The sequence below is a fragment of the Cebidichthys violaceus genome, unplaced genomic scaffold (assembly GCF_023349555.1).
Source record: "Cebidichthys violaceus isolate CVI_PGR_0920_01 unplaced genomic scaffold, fCebVio1.0.p SCAF_5, whole genome shotgun sequence".
Classification (NCBI taxonomy): domain Eukaryota; kingdom Metazoa; phylum Chordata; class Actinopteri; order Perciformes; family Stichaeidae; genus Cebidichthys; species Cebidichthys violaceus.
In genome coordinates, this window is record NW_027176705.1 from 12,055,283 (window position 1) to 12,074,195 (window position 18,913).

General features: G+C 42.5%; 1 protein-coding gene across 13 annotated transcripts in view; it reads left to right on the forward strand.

Moving 5' to 3' along the window:
• The window catches only part of tjp1a (tight junction protein 1a), an 88,396-nt gene that overhangs the window by 47,795 nt on the left and 21,688 nt on the right, over positions 1-18,913 (forward strand). For 7 of the 13 annotated variants that reach the window (XM_068730796.1, XM_068730801.1, XM_068730802.1 and 4 more), the window contains 7 exons: positions 12,474-12,530; positions 13,547-13,671; positions 13,770-13,872; positions 13,983-14,316; positions 14,527-14,633; positions 15,348-15,516; positions 15,687-15,822. In XM_068730796.1, the coding sequence (XP_068586897.1) occupies positions 12,474-12,530; positions 13,547-13,671; positions 13,770-13,872; positions 13,983-14,316; positions 14,527-14,633; positions 15,348-15,516; positions 15,687-15,822 (1,031 nt within the window). The remainder of the gene's footprint in view (positions 1-12,473; positions 12,531-13,546; positions 13,672-13,769; positions 13,873-13,982; positions 14,317-14,526; positions 14,634-15,347; positions 15,517-15,686; positions 15,823-18,913) is intronic. The other 6 variants (XM_068730797.1, XM_068730799.1, XM_068730807.1 and 3 more) reach the window with 1 other exon arrangement.

Genomic DNA, 18,913 nt, shown 5'->3' on the forward strand with positions numbered 1-18,913 from the left:
TTTCTGTTGTGTGAGTGGCTTGATTCTGATATCGACCTGAAATCTAAATATCATCTCACGGATCTCATTCAGGAAGACCAGCCTGGCATTAGCCCTTCATTATAAGTGTTGCCCACACTTTAGTTTGAGGATTCAAATCGCTCAGCCGCTGATGTTGTTGATTGAGATGGGTGGATGGAAATGTCTTCTAACCCTGAGTCTTGAGTCAGTCCATTTCCTTATCCAACTGCCAGCCTATCAAAGCTAGGACACTCCAAGCTTGCCCTGCATCCTTTCTGAAAAGGCAGGTCTCTGCAGGGATTTATCATTCCCACTGCAGGCATAGGGGATTTGACACAGGGTGTTTTGTGTGTGAGTGTGAGTGTGAGTGAGAGAGTGAGAGAGAGAGAGAGAGAGAGAGAGAGAGAGAGAGAGAGAGAGAGAGAGAGAGAGAGAGAGAGAGAGAGAGAGAGAGAGAGAGAGAGAGAGAGAGAGAGAGAGAGAGAGAGAGACGTGGCTCAGCTGGTTAGTGAAGAGAGAAAGAGGCTGGAACAGATTCATCCCAAGGCTTGTTGCCCTACATGCCTTCACACACACACACACACACACACACACACACACACACACACACACACACACTGCTGTGTGTTCGTTTGCTTATCTTCCACAGTGTTGGTGAAAACAGCACCGTCTTTTTTGTCTGGGAAACAGTCATCAGCCTGTGGGAGACATTGTCCGCTGCCTAAGATGATATAAGGCGTAATAATCACTATTAGTATGTGTACAAATATTAGATTTCTGTCATTTTCTTTTCTTTGAGACCTTTTTTTACAATTAAATTCATACACTATCATCTTTTCTGACAATAGAATGTTTTTCCTGCTTGGTATACATATGATCCATATGAACATTTTGAAATCCATCCACCTCCCACCCTTAGGTGTTTTCAATTAACAACTCTGTGCTCATCTGTTAGTTTCCAACTATTTTGACTAAGGGAAAAGAAAGTGGGCATGGGACTGAGAGATTTTACTTAAGTTACTGACCACAAATCACACCCTGCAGTCCTTCCGCCTCACTTCACGCCACTAGGAGAGCATTTCTCCAGGAGGAGAGCGGGCAGCAGCTATGCAGACTGACCGTCCCAGTCGTAGCGAATCAAGTTCGGCCAGTGTGAAACCCTAGAACCTCTGTAGCCACCAGCCCACTGTTCTTCTCCTCTTCTGTAACCAGTGCAACGTTAACGTTAACGGTGGCGTGAACACGTTGTGGAAATAGCAAGCGAACCAGCGTTGGCTAGCTAGGTATCCTCTGATTGATGGACGACCCTGCTCTACCACTGAGCCACAGTCACCCTACACACTCTTGTCACAGGATAGAAAGCACATTGCTATCGTCAGATAATCATTGGCTGTGATTCACCAGATTTTGATTTTGTAATATACTGGTTCATTTCCAGAGAGAACAGGCTTGTGCTGGGCTGTGATTGTAATGCTACACAGTTGCCACTGAGAGTAAAAACCATAGATGATGTAGGGAATCTGATTACAGGGCGTTAACATTTTTTTTTTTCTCATGATGTAGAATAGTCCCACATTTATGACTCAATCCCAGATATGCAAAATAGGACTGATTTGTAACAGTAGCTGGGGTTTTAAGCAATTTTTAAACATGAAATGCAGATGTTTATACATGTGGTAAGAAATGTCAATATTAACACCAGCATTGATGTATTTCATCGCAGTAGTCATTTAATTAAGTTTATAGCTTATGTTTAAGAGTGCAGTCACTTTTTAAGTTCCAGAACTATAATCAGAGTGAAGATACTCGTCCTTTTCCTCATAAATCTGCTTTACTGCATCTTACCTGAATATCAGATTGACCGTGTGCTCAACTAGCCTTTTGTATCATGAAACGTGATCACCTGAGATGTATGACTACATACCAGACATAACATAACAATATCTTTTTTTGTACGTTATTATAGGCTGAACGTGTTCACTAATAGAAAAAGTCTCAGTAAATGCAGTTTGTTCAGAGCAGAGTTTCCCACAGTGGGTGCCACAGCACCTTGGGGTGCCTTGAGAACAGGTCATGGGTGTGTATCATATCATTCTTCATTCATTGTGGGTTTTTAGCAGCGTTTCACCGCATCAAAAAATGTCAAAAGACAAATTCAAGTTTTTCACCAAAACTACATTTTTCAAGATCCCATGTGAACACATCACGATACGTTATAATTTACCTTTGCCCAATACTCATCTTCACTAAACAGAGCCTGAACGCATCGTGATGTAACTGAACGGTGCTTTGTTCGTTAGCCGTTAGCGAAGCTGCCACCGTCCTGTCAATTTAAACCTTCTCTAGGATTTAAACACAGATCAGTTTTTTACTATGGCACTTTATCAGCGATTGACGACTAGAAAAGCATACGATAACTTTGCACTACGCAGCTGTAGTCATAAACAACACTCCGATATGGTGTGTTCCCCTCATTCCTCTGGCCTTCAGTTGCCAGCCTTCTGAAAGTAGCATAATGATTTTCAGTCATTGTATGTACACTGCTGAATAACAAGGCTTCATTACAGATTTTTCTGTGCACATTGTAATTAGTTCATTAGGTATATTTGAGGGTGTGCTCTTCCTCTCTAATAGGGGTGCTGCGGAGTTCTTTTTTTAGATGCCATTAGAAGTAATTTGTGTATTATTTTCTCTGTGCTTGTGCATCTGTTGAAGAATGCATGCCGCCCCCCCTTATCTCTCATCTCTTGGGGGAATGGTAATTATGTTGCCAGTTAAGTGCTGGGAAAATGGCCGCTCCAACAGTAACTCATTAATTCACCATAGATTCTGCCCCACAACATGCCTATTGTAGCAAAGTGCTCAGAAGGCTTGGGAATGCCATTGAGTGGGTTTGGCCCCTTGTTTTATGGCACCATGCGATTGTGCAGACGATGAGTTGTGCTTCAGAGTTGCGCAGTTTTGAAAGATGTTGTGCAACTTTAAATTTGAAAGTCACAATGTTTTTATTTCTGTGTCAAATATTCCAACTGTCTGCTCCAAGTCTATGCTCTTAATACAATAATCATGTGTTGTCATTGCAATTAGACCCCTTGCTGAATCTCCCTCTGATTAACGTGTGTGTGTGTGTGTGTGTGTGTGTGTGTGTGTGTGTGTGTGTGTGTGTGTGTGTGTGTGTGTGTGTGTGTGTGTGTGTGTGTGTGTGTGTGTGTGTGTAGTGACTGCTGTGTAGTACAGTAAGTTTAACCCCTGTCCGATCCAGCAATAGGTGGAACCGTTAGGTGGAAAGCATCTTTTACGAACCTAAAGGATACCATGTTTTGGTTTTGCTTTTAACACAACAGGGACACTCCTATCACCCTTTGAACCCAGAGCTTCCTGTCTTATCTCCTTCAACAACTTGTTATGCTCGTGTATCGCTTTGATTTGCTCTGATGGTGAAATGTAACTGTGTTGGGACAGCATGACCTAAATATGACCAATAGGTGCTGTACAAGACAGTGGGTTAATGGACCCTTCTGGTGAGATGTCAATAGGTGTTGTATCTAATCGGTTTAGTTTTATGTGATTTAATTACAGTTCATTTAGGCCAGTAAGGGATTCATATGGTTGGTAATTTGTTAAATTCTGATCACTTACACTGCGGTAATTTCTCTGAAACTATCAGCCACATGACGGTAATCACTGTAATTATCAGCCAGACCATGAATCCTCACTTTCACTGATACATTCACTGATGCTTGTTTATTTTTGGTTCTCTGATAGTAAATCGTCCCACATTATGTTCTCACATTTAACTCTGCTGTTGTGTTGTTCTCTGGCCTTGTTTTTATTCCCAGTGAGACAAAAGAAGGGAGAAAGGATTCAAAGTAAAACAGATTGAGGCAAAAAGATCCAGAGTGTGAGGCGAGGCAAAAGTGAGGGAAACCGTTAGGAATGAGAGAGCTGCAGAGTGAGAAAGCTGGGCCATGTCTCCTTATCTGCACATTCCTGTAGAGTGTATGTGTGTGATGGGAGTGGTTAGGGTGGGAATACTGATAGTTGTGTGAGCGTTGATTGGCTGAATCCAAAGGTTCCAGCGCTGGATCTGGTTATCTCTGTCAAGGCTTTGGCTTACAGTTTGGTTTTGTATGCACATGTCTAGATATAGTCCACCAGCAACAACAATGAAAAGCAGAAGTGTATGCTCCATATGCTCTCCTCATCAGCCCACATGTACTGATATCAGTAAGTAAAAGTGTGATAAGCCAATAAGTGTGTCTGTTTGATATATCTGTCAGACTCGACTCGTGGTTATAATCGACCAAAACAACCAAATGTGACGTCTTTTAAGTTATTGAATTTGAATTAATTATTATTACGAGGAGGAAAATAGCCATAGTTGCACAAGATGGTCACAGAAGGTAGAGACATTCATGCGTTAGATTTATGTTATTGGGTGTCAGATCCAGCCTTGGACCTTTCACCATCTGCACACCCCAAAGGAGAAAAAAGAAAAGCAAAACATCTTCCAGCTCTTTAAATAAACTCATCGCTCTGGTAAGGGTGGGCCCGCAAATCCAAAGAGCGAGAAGCGCTGCCCAAGAGGCTATTTGAAACTTTGAAGTTTGTGAGAAATCCAAAAGTTTGAACTAAACCAATGGGAAGGATTTTGGAAAAAGTTGAAAGTCAGAATCCCACCAGAAGTCCCCACTCTGTGACCTCAACACTTCCTGTCTCTCTAGGCAGAGAACGGTTGGTGTGGTTGAGCTCGGGTGACTTTGCTGCTGGGTAAGCTGCACATGAGATGCTAGCCTAGCCTAGCCTAGCTGTGTGTCTGGGTCAGTGGGTAGCCGAGAACAGCCCGCTGAACATCAGCTCTGTGGAGCTGCTCTGGGGTCAGTGGAAATAATCAGAGCCTGCACCTGGGCCAGAGGCTCCAATGAAGCTTTCACTTTACTCTGTGGAAATAAATTACCTGAATGATTTACATTTCTGTGATCAAGCAAAGGAGTTGCAAATGGATACTACACATTGTATTAAAAGTGTATACAATAACAATATGGTCAAGTAAAATGTTGATTGTGTGCTACCCTCCCCCCCCCTTCAAAACACAACTCATCAGAGAAGAGCTATATAAAGTTCCTCATGTCTGGTTTTCTGAACTTTTCGTAGCTAAACTCAGTATGTGCTGAGCAAACGGATGCAGAACCAAAACCAGTGCTATTTAAAATGTTCTGTATATCTCACTATGGAACTGATTTGGATCAGTCATTCCTCAAAGTTTGGATGAATTGGTTGATGGAACCTATTTCATGCATAGGCATTAACTTTCCTACACCATCTTAATGGTATCTTGATTGTTCAAATCTAATCCAGTGGGACAAAGTATTTGCATCATGTGGACCAGATATCCGCTCTCACAGAGTCCTATACCTCAGAGATTACTGGTTGGTTTTGCCTCAACTGGGTCTGGAGCTTTTGCACCAGTTTGACACGGCAACAAACGTGATGGGTGGTGATTTAAGCAAGAAAATATCCGGAGTTGTCAGGGGAAGAGTTTAGCACAATCGCATGTTTTTAAAGGTTTGTTAAAACATAGACAGACAATCATCATGGAGTATGATAGAGACATGTGTAAGACCCATGCTGTAAGAAACCTGTTTGCTGACATCACTCTGGTCTCAGTTCTACATCCTGCTATTGTCCATCCGCCCGTCCATCTATCCGTTTCACTTTGTCTGCTGTCATGAGACAGCAGCAGTGGACTTCAGAGGGAAGCATGGCTCAGATTAACGTTTTAATCCAAAAGCCTGGATTATAGGTTTTGTATTTTATTCCTACCCTCACTATTCTAGCAGTGACTCTGTGACAGATAGTTGTCAGTCGGAGGTGTCTGTCTGTCTCACTGACTGTCGGACAGAGTGTGTGTGTGTGTGTGTGTGTGTGTGTGTGTGTGTGTGTGTGTGTGTGTGTGTGTGTGTGTGTGTGCGTGTGCGTGCGTGTGCGCGTGCGCGCGCATTTGATATGTTAAGGAGGGTCCTGATGGCGGGATTTTCAGGGACCTGTATGGCAGAGTAGAGCTGATGTTTGAGACTAATTAACTCAAGCATATTTGAGCATGTCAGCACAACAGTACATCATTGCTGACGGAGGCTCTGCATCATCATCGTCATCGTCATCTGCCTATTGGCTACTTGCCCTCATCTGCACACCCATGTGTGTGCACACACTTGCAGCCCTCTCTCCTCCCATCGCAGTAATAACCCTAACCCTAAAAACGACTCCTGCTGAATTTATCTGTTAAATGCTGAAAGTGACGACAGACATTTTCCTTGGGTTTATTATTACATGTGCACTTCACAGGATAGTACCGTAATCCTGAAAGACAGCATGTAAAAGCTTACATTAGAGGCTTTAATGCATTTGCATGTGTGTTTTCTGTTGAGTGCTCGCCCTCCAGAAAGAGCTTGTGCGTGTGTCTCTAATCATGTGTTGTTTGAGCGTACTGCTGCCCAACTCTTTCCTTTGGGTCCCGTAAGAAGGGAAGATGCGCTTACCATGGATACAATTGCCCCAGTGACAGGGAAAGCTGCTGGTACAGGCGTAGTTGAACAGTTGAAATCTGGAGTAAGACTTTCTTAGCTTAGGTTGCGAGTCGTAAGATGAGGTGAGTATACTAGGAGGGATTTTCAATAGAGTGCACAGGGATTTCTTCTCTGGAAGCTGAAGCTATTTCCTGCAAACAGGAAGTGAGTGTTTTCCTGTGGGTGATGTGGCTGCTATTTTTTACATCCTGCCTCAGGCTATCAGAGAAGAGCAGGCACACTGACCCTAAAGCTTTCTCAGGATTTTACCTCACACTTTGTCGTCATCGAGACGTTTGCTGCTGTAGCACCGTTGCTCAGTATGTCTATCTTTACCTCAGAATGATCTGATGTGTGAATACTGAATTGTTCTTTCTCAGGGGCAGAAATGTCAGTCCTCAAGCATTCTTTAATCGTTGTTCTTCCTACATTTTCATCCTGTGCGTTTCTGTCGAAAACTGCTTCTTAAACTTTGTGTTTGATACGCCCACTTTGTGAAGTACTCCTTTGACTCAGATGAAGGGGAGTTAGGTGGAGGGAGGTGGTGAGTAATGGCCTGACGGACAACAGTTTCACTGGCAAAGCACTGATAAAGAGCTTGTGTTATGCTTTTTCCAAACCTCCTCTCAGCTCATGACATTAATCTTCAGAAGATGACCTCATTGTCAATTCCCTTTTTAATTTAATGAAGTTAATTCTATTGGATGAGGAGGTAAGCGATGAGCTTGACTGCAGACGTCTCTGTGGTTTTGTTCTGTGCTTAATGCTGCCAACGTGGGTCCACATGTTTTGTGGCCGTTTCTGGCCGAGTGCCTCCATTTCCCAAAAAGTCCAGTGATGCTTATCAGCTGACTCTTTATTTTCACAGATTCTTAAGATGTTGGCAGTGTGTACTCGGGGTCTGTGCCGATTCTCTGTTTACGTGAACATGTTTGATTACTATGGAGACTGAGAAGCATGTGTGAAGACTTGACCTGACCCTGTTTATCAACGCTTTCTGCAGCAGGTTATTATTGTCCGTTCCATCACTCATTTTTCCAGTCTGTTCATCAGTATGCCCCAAAGAACTGGATTAGTCTCTGCCTTTGAAGAGCCTGAGTGAGTTGTTATCTTCTGTACTGGACTCTGTGTTATAGTGGGCCTGGCAGGGCCAAGCCAGACTGGCTCTAGCTTGAACAAAGAGGCCCTTTAGTGTGTGTGTGTGTGTGTGTGTGTGTGTGTGTGTGTGTGTGTGTGTGTGTGTGTGTGTGTGTGTGTGTGTGTGTGTGTGTGTGTGTGTGTGTTGCACAGACAAGTACACATGTTTGGTGGCTGCTCTTTGTTTCCCAGCCCTGGGCCTTGCTGGCCAAAGCTCAAGCCTGACTAATATGGATGTATAAATACACTAGGCTGCCGTCAGTTTGTGCTACATCAAGCACACCATTGTTTCACACAACTCTGTGACTTCAGAGATAAACCGCATCCTTTGTTCCCCTCTGTATTTTGTATTATTACTTTACTCCAGAAAAATGTTTGTTTTGGCCGGACATGTTCTGTGATCTTTACTTTTGTATGATGTGGAATGGTCCAGTAACAAAGTATATGAGATAACCAAATTACCATTTGACACTGTGTTACAGCTTTTCCATATGGAAAATTCCTCTTTCTGAATTTTTTTGTTAATGACAGATGAGACCACATTGGCCTCCGTCATTCACATCACAGTTAAATTAGCTGTTGAAATTCAGTCTGTTTAGTAAATAGTGTTTTGTCGAGAGCCCAACAGATACTGGATTTTTTTGGGGGCCAATACCGATGTTAAGGAGTAAAAGTATGAGTGACATGACTGTTGTCACAGGGGAGGAAAGTACGAGTACGTTGATTATTTACATTCCAGCATTGCATCACACACCACTAGTGAGGTGGCTGTTACAGTGCTTTACCACAGCTTTATTTTTTCATTGAATAAAAAATAAAACATGTCAATGACGGCTGACAAAAGCGTGTTATGATAAATTGGCTGGGTTGTAATTTCCTCTCACGTCTCAGTAAAACTAAGCTTAAGCTAACACATTACTTGTGCCTGCTGCTGTCTGCTTTCTACCCTGCGTATACCTCACACTCGATCAGCCAGCCTGTTAATCACCGCTTCACATTGCAGTGATTAATTACTGTAATAATCTTATCTGAGAGACTGAGCCTTAGTCCCAGTGGAGTAAATATTCTAAGCAGCCTAAGAGACAGACAGGTTCTCTCTCCTTAACCGAATAGCTTTTACCAGTTTACATAAACACTGTATCCTGTATCATTCTTTTGAAAACAATATATTCTTTTTCATATAGACTTTCTGGCAATCCAGTTGCATGAGTTTCAGTGATTATTTATCAAGGGGCAGCCCTGATGAGCAATTAAATATATTCTATCAGCCCCTTTTAATGTGATGGGATGTGCGACTACAATGATACAACATGCAGTACACTTAATACAAAATTCACTCTTTTTCTGATACCACTCAAATGTTAAATATAGATTAAATTGTGCAGTGCCATTACTCTGCAGGTCTCCTGTTTCTCATGTGACTCACACCTGATCTATGACCTCTTACTGGTACGAGCATGTCTACGCCTTTATGGCTCACACTCACACTCACACTTACTGAAAGTCCTCCCTATGGTGAGTGTGTAGGGTGTTTTGGGTGTGTAGGACTTCAGGGATTTAAATCTGGTTGAGCAAAATATGTTTAACCCAAAGATTTACAAGCTCGTCATTGTTTTAGCTTTCTATTAAATAAGGATTTAGTTGAATGGTTGGCATTCATTTGAGGTACAGTAAAGAGACAAGGGAGCAGAGAATAAAAAGGAAGAGGTCATTGAAGACGTCATCCTCACTCAGATTTATGTGTCCTCTCCATTGGTATTGTATATGTAAGTTGTATAAGCAGCCCACAGCTCTCTCCCTCCTACCTCTCCCTACCTATCAGTACAGCCCACAGTTCAAGGACAAGGCCACCTGCCTGCCTGACCGCATGGTCACATGACCCCAGCACGCAGGTTTTTTCTCATTGTGTAGCCCCCGTCCGCCTGGACTGCTGGATGAATGAATGGATGAACGGATGGATGAATATATCACAAAACGCTTTAGAGGAATGGATGTGTTTGGGAATGTCAGGGGGTGCCATGGTTAAATGGGTCAGGTCCCTTCACACAATAGTGGCATAACTGTGGGAGTCGTAGGGGTAGACAACGGAGGGGGAGAGAGAGGGAGAGAGAGGGGGAACACCCAATTATGGACATAAATATCATCCACACAGCACTGCGATGGAAATTAGGGTCAAAGGGTTAACTGTGTATTCAAGAGGTTCAGACCAACTGAACTGAACACAGAGAATAGAGGAGCACAAACACAGAATAGGAGACCTACAGTAAGTTCAACAGAAGTCACTACCTACAGGGCCACAGGCTGAAAACAGACCTGTGGTGAACAGCAGGTTGGTAGTGTGTTGTATAGGTACCAGTGAGACAATGATATATGATCCAGGATGTCCAGTTGTAGTAACGGATTGATGCATTGAAACACTTGTCAGATGTCATAACACTACACAGCAGTGTATGATACTCCCTGACGGGATCTATTACACCTGCAGCTATTTCATCTTTCATAAAGACAATCACAAAGTAAACAGGAGAAATACGACAGTCAGGAATACACCAGGAATGTGTTCTTACATTCATGTGATTCGTGACTTGCACTTATCCTTGTAATTGTCAAATGTCTCTCAAGTCTTTCCCCACATACAGAGCATTTACATGAGCTGTTACTACCTGCAGGTCACCATATAATCCTTCTAAATATAACCCCGACAGGTTAAATGCTGTAACTTGTGTAAACCATGGCTATTGGGAACCAATTTAAAAGCTCAAATGACTTAAATTCAATGTGGATATTCACAATAATCAAGTTTAGGACTGCGACTAAAGATTGTTTTTATTATGTCTTTGGACGAATCAATCAATCAATCAATCCATAATTTTTTCTGTAAATTGTCTTAAAATAGTCAAACCTTAGTTCTAATGGTAGTCCATAACCCCAAACTTATTATCTTTGACTCCAATTAGGCTTATCAAGTATTTAAAATAGAAGATTAATTTACGTTTGATCGAATAATCAACTTCATATTTTTAATAAAGAATGGAGGAAATCAGCACCTCCTTCTTTGTGTTTATTTGTGTCCTTTTCCCAGCAAACATGCAGACCTACAGTGTTATGTGTCTGGCCATGTCTAAAAACACCAGACCCGCTCATCAGCTGGCTCCTGGTCTGTGTCCTCGTCACAAGCTGTCGGCAGCATTGCAGCGTCAACCTGCTGTGAACTTTGTAGTTGGGTTAAGGGAAGGTGATGACAGTTATGATCATGATGATGGGGGAGGTGGTTTGGGGATTAGGTGATGATTAAGGGGTGAGGGAGTGAGATTATCACAATGATAGGGTGTCGGATGGACAGATGACATGACGTGTTATTGTAAAAGAGCTGATAATAGAAGTTGTAGTAAATGAGCACCCTGCCACGTGTGGTGGTGTTTGTCTTTTCCTTTTCCTGCCACGTTGGACTGTGCTCAGCACTCTGCCACAGACAGCTGCGGCATTACTCCCTGCAGGCAGGCAGACAGACAGACAGGCAGGCAGACAGACAGACAGGACAGCAGTGTTGCTTTATCAGCTGGAGGGAAGCAGAGTAAAAGCTGTAATTTAAAGATGGGGACATAGCACTCTGGGAGTTAAAAATAATAGTGGTTTAAGACACAAATTAAGGAGTGTCTGTTTGATCTAATAGTAATAACATTCTCACATTCTTATAGTTTCATATTAAGAGTTTTCTAGCATTTTCCAGTCTTCATTTTGAGTAAATAAAACCAAAAAAAAGCCCGTACTTAAAGATGAATCATACATGGAGAGAAACCTGTGTGCTGTAACTCAATTAGAGAATGAAGGAAAGCACAAGATGCATGCCTCACATCAGTCTAATCCAGTATGGCAGGTCAGAGGAGCAGCTAAATATCTTCTTTGCTTCAGCTCTCTCAGATGACCTAGTCAGAAATAATATAGGAATGTTCATTCAGTCTCCTGAACCTCAGTCAGTATCTGCTGGCTGTTTACTCATGCTGCTGTCATTCATAATCTTTTCACATGTAGACTTTTAGGACTTAGTCGTGCAAATAAGCGATAGAGTCTACCTTGCTGGGAGCCAAACAACAACAACAACAACAACAACAACAACTATAACTATCTCCTGGAACTGAACAGGATATAGAAACATTAAGCATGCACATAGATTTCTGACTGTCACTCTTCTCTAAAACTACATATGAACAATGTTTTCTTAGCAGAACTTTATGAGTCATTGACATTTTGAGTGTGTTATATAATTATGTCTCGCACACTGGTTAAAAGTGCCCTCATTGAGTTCGTACTTTTCTTTACAGGAACAGAGGGATTTCACAATCCCTCTGTAATACATACATAATAAAAAGTCCTATAGAGCCAAATTATTTTTGTCATCTGTTGTAATTGGTTGAATTGTGTTGTTTAAACATGTGAAACAAGTAAAAAAGAAAGAAAGGTAAAAGCAGTGAAGACCTGATCATTGTGTAGGATGTACCTAGCGGCGGTTCTGTATTGGACTGCATACAGGCGGGTATTTCTAATACTCTCTACCTCTCATGTAAAGACAAGGCATTAGACCTTTCAGTATAATACAGTTCAATGCATCACTGCCACTTACTACTGCTTAACAATGAGAGTTGTCCTAAAACCTTGCAGGCTCAAAGTCTTCCTAAACGCAACATTATGAACATCACAAAGACAATATTTGTTGCATGATAAATTGGCCCCAAGATGATAACTCTTTCCTTCTTGTTTCTTGCTTTGCAGAGTGCAGCGATGGAGGAAACGGTCATATGGGAGCAGCACACAGTGACCCTTCACAGGGCAAGTGATTACAACTCTTTAATCCACTCTCCACTTTCTTCTCTTTTGCCTTTTCTCCCCTCTCTGCCCGTCTCCGGTGTCTCTAATCCTGCAGTACGTCTCGTGTGTTCTTCACTTGTTCCTCCCTGTCTTTCTCTGAACCATCCATCTCTCTTCTCGCTCTGTACCGAGCTGGCCAGCTGTAGCAGCAGGATGTGTGCTACTGAAACAATAGTCAAGGAACCCAGATGGCAGGAAACAATGCTAAGGAAGACAGGAATCAGCATCCACATCCTTACTACTTCATTTCACTTCCTTCCTGTTGGCAACATTCTCCTCTCCTTAACACAGCTCCAGGGAAAGAGAGGGATGATGGCTTTAGTCCCTGTGCTCTTTGTCCTGTATTAAGTCACCTGTGATTGTGATAGATTGCATATAACTGATAACCTCTCTGGCACAGTCAGCATCATCAGGTTAATTATCAAAATATTCAAAGCCACAGAGATAGCTGATAAATAAAAATACTCGCTGTCTTGAGTTTCTGAATGTACTTTGCTTCGAGACAATGGAACAGTACTAGTTAGTCGATGCTGTTGTGCAAGTGGGATTGTATAGAGCACCTGTCTAGACTGGCCTGCTTGCTGTAATCTAATTAGCAGCGGCTTTATTGAGGCTGAAGGAGCAGGCCGGTGCTGCCTTGTGGTTTGCCTATCTATGTTGTTGTGGTTGTAAGATTACATCACATGGCTTGCTCCCTTGGTGCTGGCTTTTGCGTTGTCAAAAACACAAGTCCTCAAAACCCCCCATGGAAACCTTCTTGAAAAATTATTATAATAACTTTGTTCCTGTCTAAGTAAAATAATGTGATGGGTTTAAAAATACTGGGACATTTACTGTAAATAGCATTTTCACTATTAATTAGTCTTCAGAGAGCCTATTAGCCTGTTATTTGTCAAAACAAAGTCTGGGATGAGTTTTATGTAACTTCATAACTTCATGCTGTATCAGTCAGTGTGGTTGTATTTCTTTGTCTGTAGGCCCCAGGATTTGGGTTTGGTATCGCAATCTCAGGTGGGCGAGACAACCCTCATTTCCAGAGCGGGGAGACATCCATTGTGATATCTGATGTGCTAAAAGGAGGTCCTGCAGAGGGACTGCTACAGTAAGTCTTTGACTATTCTTTGACCTCAGCATTTGATAATCTACGCTCTTATTGAATATGTCTCCTGTTCCCTTTTATTCTATATACTTTTTTTTCAGAGAAAATGATCGAGTGGTGATGGTCAACGCGGTGTCTATGGACAACGTGGAGCATGCCTACGCAGTGCAGCAGCTCAGAAAAAGTGGCAAAAATGCAAAGATAGTAAGTTGGACTATTTTTACCAAACCTGACGTTGTGTGACATTGTGTAAATCACGGTGAACCCTTTAATAATTGCCGGTAACACTCACAAACTTCCCGTCTATTCCAAAGACTATTCGTCGCAAAAGGAAAGTGCAGCTCCCTGTTTCTCGACCCGGGGACAGGGAGACAATGTCGGAGCACGAGGAAGAGGACAGCGATGAGGAGGACGGCTATGAGCACCACAGTGGGCATGGTAGCCAAAGTGCCTATGCGGGAGCGAGTGGCGGCGGCGGCACCGGCACCGGCAGGCGTCAGGATCGCGAGCGTAGCAGCAGCGGCAGGAGGGATCACAGTGCCTCGCGGGAGAGGAGCGTCTCGCCGCGCTCCGACCGCCGATCACAAGCCTCCTCTGCTGCACTGAGGCCTGCGAAGGTGACCCTCGTCAAGTCCCGCAAAAATGAAGGTGAGCAACGCAATGTCCAAACCACCTGAAAATGTTACATGCATAATGTGGATCAAACTAATTCTAGACTCTCTGGTACTCAAAGTAACGGTCAATCAGAACTTTAATGTTGACAGTTTGCAGTTTATTTGCAGAGAGACGATTTGCAGCGATGAGTTAAAAATGATGCGCCCTGTTGATATTAATTTGTACGCTTCTTAACTCTGAAAGTAGAATATGGACTGCGGTTGGCGAGCCACATCTTTGTGAAGGACATCTCTCCTGAGAGCCTCGCTGCCAGAGATGGAAACATCCAGGAGGGAGACGTCGTGCTGAAGGTGAGAGCAAAGAGAGCAGTGTTTGCATGAATAAGACGGGGATTTTAAAAGTGGGTGAAACACAGTCATGGTTAAAAGATTATTAGAATAAACATAAAATATGAATATGTTAAGAAGTAGCTTTAAATAATGAGGTGGGGGTGGAAGAGAAAAGAGTGTCAGCCAGGTTTACTGGAACTAGTCTGCTGTGGGAATCTCTGAGAAAGTGGAGGTCACAGTTCATTAGTATGCAGGCTCACCCGCAGGAATACCACACATTCCATTATTCCTTTGAATTTTTATCCTTTCAATCGCTAAGGAGGGTAAAATCCTCCCTCACAATGCAGAGATGCATTCAAAATCCAATTTACTGTATCAAGTGTTCTGAAGTAAGGCGGAGACGTTTTCAATTTGAAACATGAATGCAGGACAAAGACCAACAGACATAAATACTTGAATGAAGATAATAAAGTTTTGCTTTATACAATATATGATTCAAGACTGTGGACTGTTTGTGTCTCTGACAGCATTAAAAACATTGTAATCCTAATTATATACATCTTTAACTTATTTATAGTCCTCTACATCCTTATTGTTGATGTGAGGTGCATTCACAATTCTTCTTTGTGATGATCCCATAGTTTTTAACAGCCGTGGGGTTGACAGGAAAATTGCGCAGTGAGGATGACTTGTCTATTCAGTTCTCATGCTGGTCCTCTCCTCTCCCTCTGGCAGATCAATGGCACAGTCACAGAGAACCTATCACTAATAGATGCCAAGAAGCTGATCGAGAGGTCAAAGGGCAAGCTGAAGATGGTGGTGCAGAGAGACGAGCGAGCCACGCTGCTCAACATTCCCGACCTCGATGACAGCGTCCCATCAGCCAATAACTCCGACAGAGACGGTGAGACAACAGGCGTGTAGCTTGTGGTACTTTGTTGGGTTGCAGCTAGCATTTGATTGCGCAAGCTGTGACCGTGTTTTTACAAAAGACAAATCTGTAATGTGAAAGAGGTTGATCTTGATTTACGTCGTTGATTAAAGGCTTATACATATTTCATTTCAATTCCACAGACATTTCAGAAATACATTCACTGACATCCGACCATTCCAATCGATCCCACGGGCGAGGTAGTCGATCACGTTCGCCTGACAGGCCTGAACCATCGGACCTTCTCCGTCACTCACCTCGGCAGATCAGCAATGGCAGGTAAGCGAAGTGTGTGTGCGCGCGCACACACGCACACACGCACACACACACACACACACACACACACACACACACACACACACATCTAACTGCAAATCTGGTGATGGGACACAGCTGTCACACATGCCACAGTCATGCACCCATACTCCCACCACTCCAACTTCATACATCATGTTCACACACACGGGTTAGTAGGTGTGGTGTAAGTACCTTGCACCACTAATGCATAAATCAATAGATAAAGTCATTGCATACATAAACCATCACATCACGCCATCAGCGAGTTCCAATAAAGCCTTACTCTGGAAGGGGACTTAAGGGGATTAACCCACCTCCTCCTGGTGAACCAAAGGTCTTGTTTTGAAAGTATACTAGATAGTTTTAACCATTTCCTGTCCAGAGAATCACCTTCAAACTGTAAACGGTTGTCTCAGCTTTATGTTGTCACTGACATAAATCCTGTAAAGCTAAGTTTATTCAATATTCAACACCAATTTTACTCTTGTTGCCATTACTCATGCTTATGACCTGAACATTAGTGCTTGCAATAAAGTCTTTATTTTATAATGCGTACTGGATTAATGCAATGCCATTTCATAGCTATTTTCTGCATGTACTGTGTACACATAATGTGCTTTTCTTTCACTACATTTGAATGCCCGTAATGTCTCTTTGTCCTTCTCTTTTCTTACTGCCAGTTGGAGCTTCCAGTAAGTTGTCTTTGTTGTAGTTTAGTGGTTTTATAGCCTCTTGTAGCTGACCAGCATGACAATAAGGAGAGCTAGATGAAGTCATGCAAATGACTGTAGTGACTCTCAGTCAGTGTGGAGCTTGTGTAGGCTTATTAGGAAAGCACAAGTAACTGAGTGTAGTTGAATGGGGCAAGATGACTAGCTCTTGCAGACTTTAATCCAGTTGATAACAGCACTGTGAAGTGAAACAGGCGTGGCACTTTTTGGATCAGACCCATGCTAATTAGAGATGCACTGATACTGATATTGGTCCGATTCTGACTCAAATCTCTGGGTCAGGTATCGGTGACAATACGCCGATCTGGTATTGGATACCATTATTTTTGATGAACAACAATTCAGTACATTATACCTATGTATTTATTTTTTAAATTTAGTTTAGAAAACGATGTTTAAGTCGAGCCTTTCACATAAAAGAATGTTCCCAGTCACTTCCACACAGAGAGGCATACAGCTTGTTAATTATACTCTGCTATCGGATCGGTTGTTGCTATCTACTGATACCCAAAGCCCAGGTATCAGTATCCATATTGGGACTGAAAAAGATTTATCGGTGCATCCCTAATGCTCACACTATCATTGGCTGCAATGAGAAGAGACAGAGGCCATGTTGCTGGTTTCTAATTGGGAAGTAAATGGCTGGGTTTGATACTGTGAAGTAGGGGAGGGTATTGAATCAGGGGCCCAAATCCATGCAGCCTTTAAGCACTTTAATGAACTGTCAGAGTTTAGTAAAACCAGATCTCCAGTTCATCATAGTTATATGGGCCTGGAGTCACAGACACAGTAGGCTGTCTGTACTCCAAACCATGATAAAAAACTATGTTACAGAGAACATGTTTTTTAACTAGATAGAAAACTAACCACATTTTTCAAAACCAATAGCCGGATTGAGATATTTCTTGCATTACTTGTCTTGCACTGACCCACACATACAGCTGTTGTAGCTGCAGGATGTTAGATCACCACGCTGCTGCTAGTTTGGCTTTCTAGCTTAGTTGCTTGTCACTGATATCACAATAGAATAGCCTCCAATGCTGCCATTTCATAGGATGGTACATCATGTCAGACTGTGGAGTAACCTTAATTGTTTCAATGCAGGATGAGGGCAGGTTCACTGTTGCACAGATTTCTTCCAATGTAAGTGAATGCATCCATCTGATTAAAAGACCAGTGTGTATTTGTTTTGAGCCCCATCACTATATATGCACCCTTTACTTCTGTGGCTCTCTCCCTGATCCCTCTTTTATCTTTGTGGACTTAATGTGTGTCTGTCCAGAAGTTAGAAAACCAGTTGTTGTGTCGTATTTGTGTGCACCATTTCACATGTTGTATGACTGGTTAATCTGGTAAAAACAAGACATTGTCATAAGAGGAGTTCCACCTGCTTCTAGTGTTTGTTTGTGGTTGAAGAACTTAGTGAGGAAGTAACAGTCTGACGGTACCAAGCCTGTGATGTCAGGGATTTTTTTTTTACTATCTCCCAGTTTAGGAGGGGGAAAAGGAATTTGACATACTTCCCACAGTGCTTTGCCCCAAGCCAGATGGTTCGCCTAACCTGATTGGCTGTAAGGCTTAGAGGCATTCTTTTCTCGAGGGACGCTGTTGCCTGTTTTTGAATGAAAACACATCATCAGAAACGCTCTTCATTCAAAGTGTCTCTTAGTGAGCAGGAGGATAGGCTGTTTTACACTCTGTGTTGTCTTCACGGAATTAAACTCAAAGTCCTCTAAATGCTCGTCATGGTTCAACTTACAGAGACATTTGTGTGAGTAAATAATCATTTTAGTTTTTAAAAAATGTTTCTTGTTAATGATATGCTTCATTTTTAGATTGTTAGTTTACAAGAATTTCACTATTGCAAATTGAGTTAGTTTTGCAGTATTTTGGAGCTTGTGGATGGATGAAATTTCACAGACTGGGACTGTTATGCAGTGCAGAGATTCTGCTTTGGCAGCAGAACCACATTTTACATCGTTTGTTTATATCTGTGCAGCCACGTCTCTCCTGCTCCTTCTGCCTCGCACTCTTGCCTGTACCCATACTGTAAGAATGTGTGAGCAAGGGGATTGAACAAAGGTGTCTGTCAAATGGAGTTTGTTGGTGTGAAGCCTTTTTTAGCACCATTCTGCAGCAAGGAATAACAGATTTAGGCCACAACCGCTCGCTCACCTCTCTCTCTCTCTCTCTCTCTCTCTCTCTCTCTCTCTCTCTCTCTCTCTCTCTCTCTCTCTCTCTCTCTCTCTCGCTCTCTCTCTCTCCCTTGCTCTTGCTGTGTTTGTCTCTCTTCCCTCTCTCACACTCATTCATCCGCTATACACAAACACACACTCTCTCTT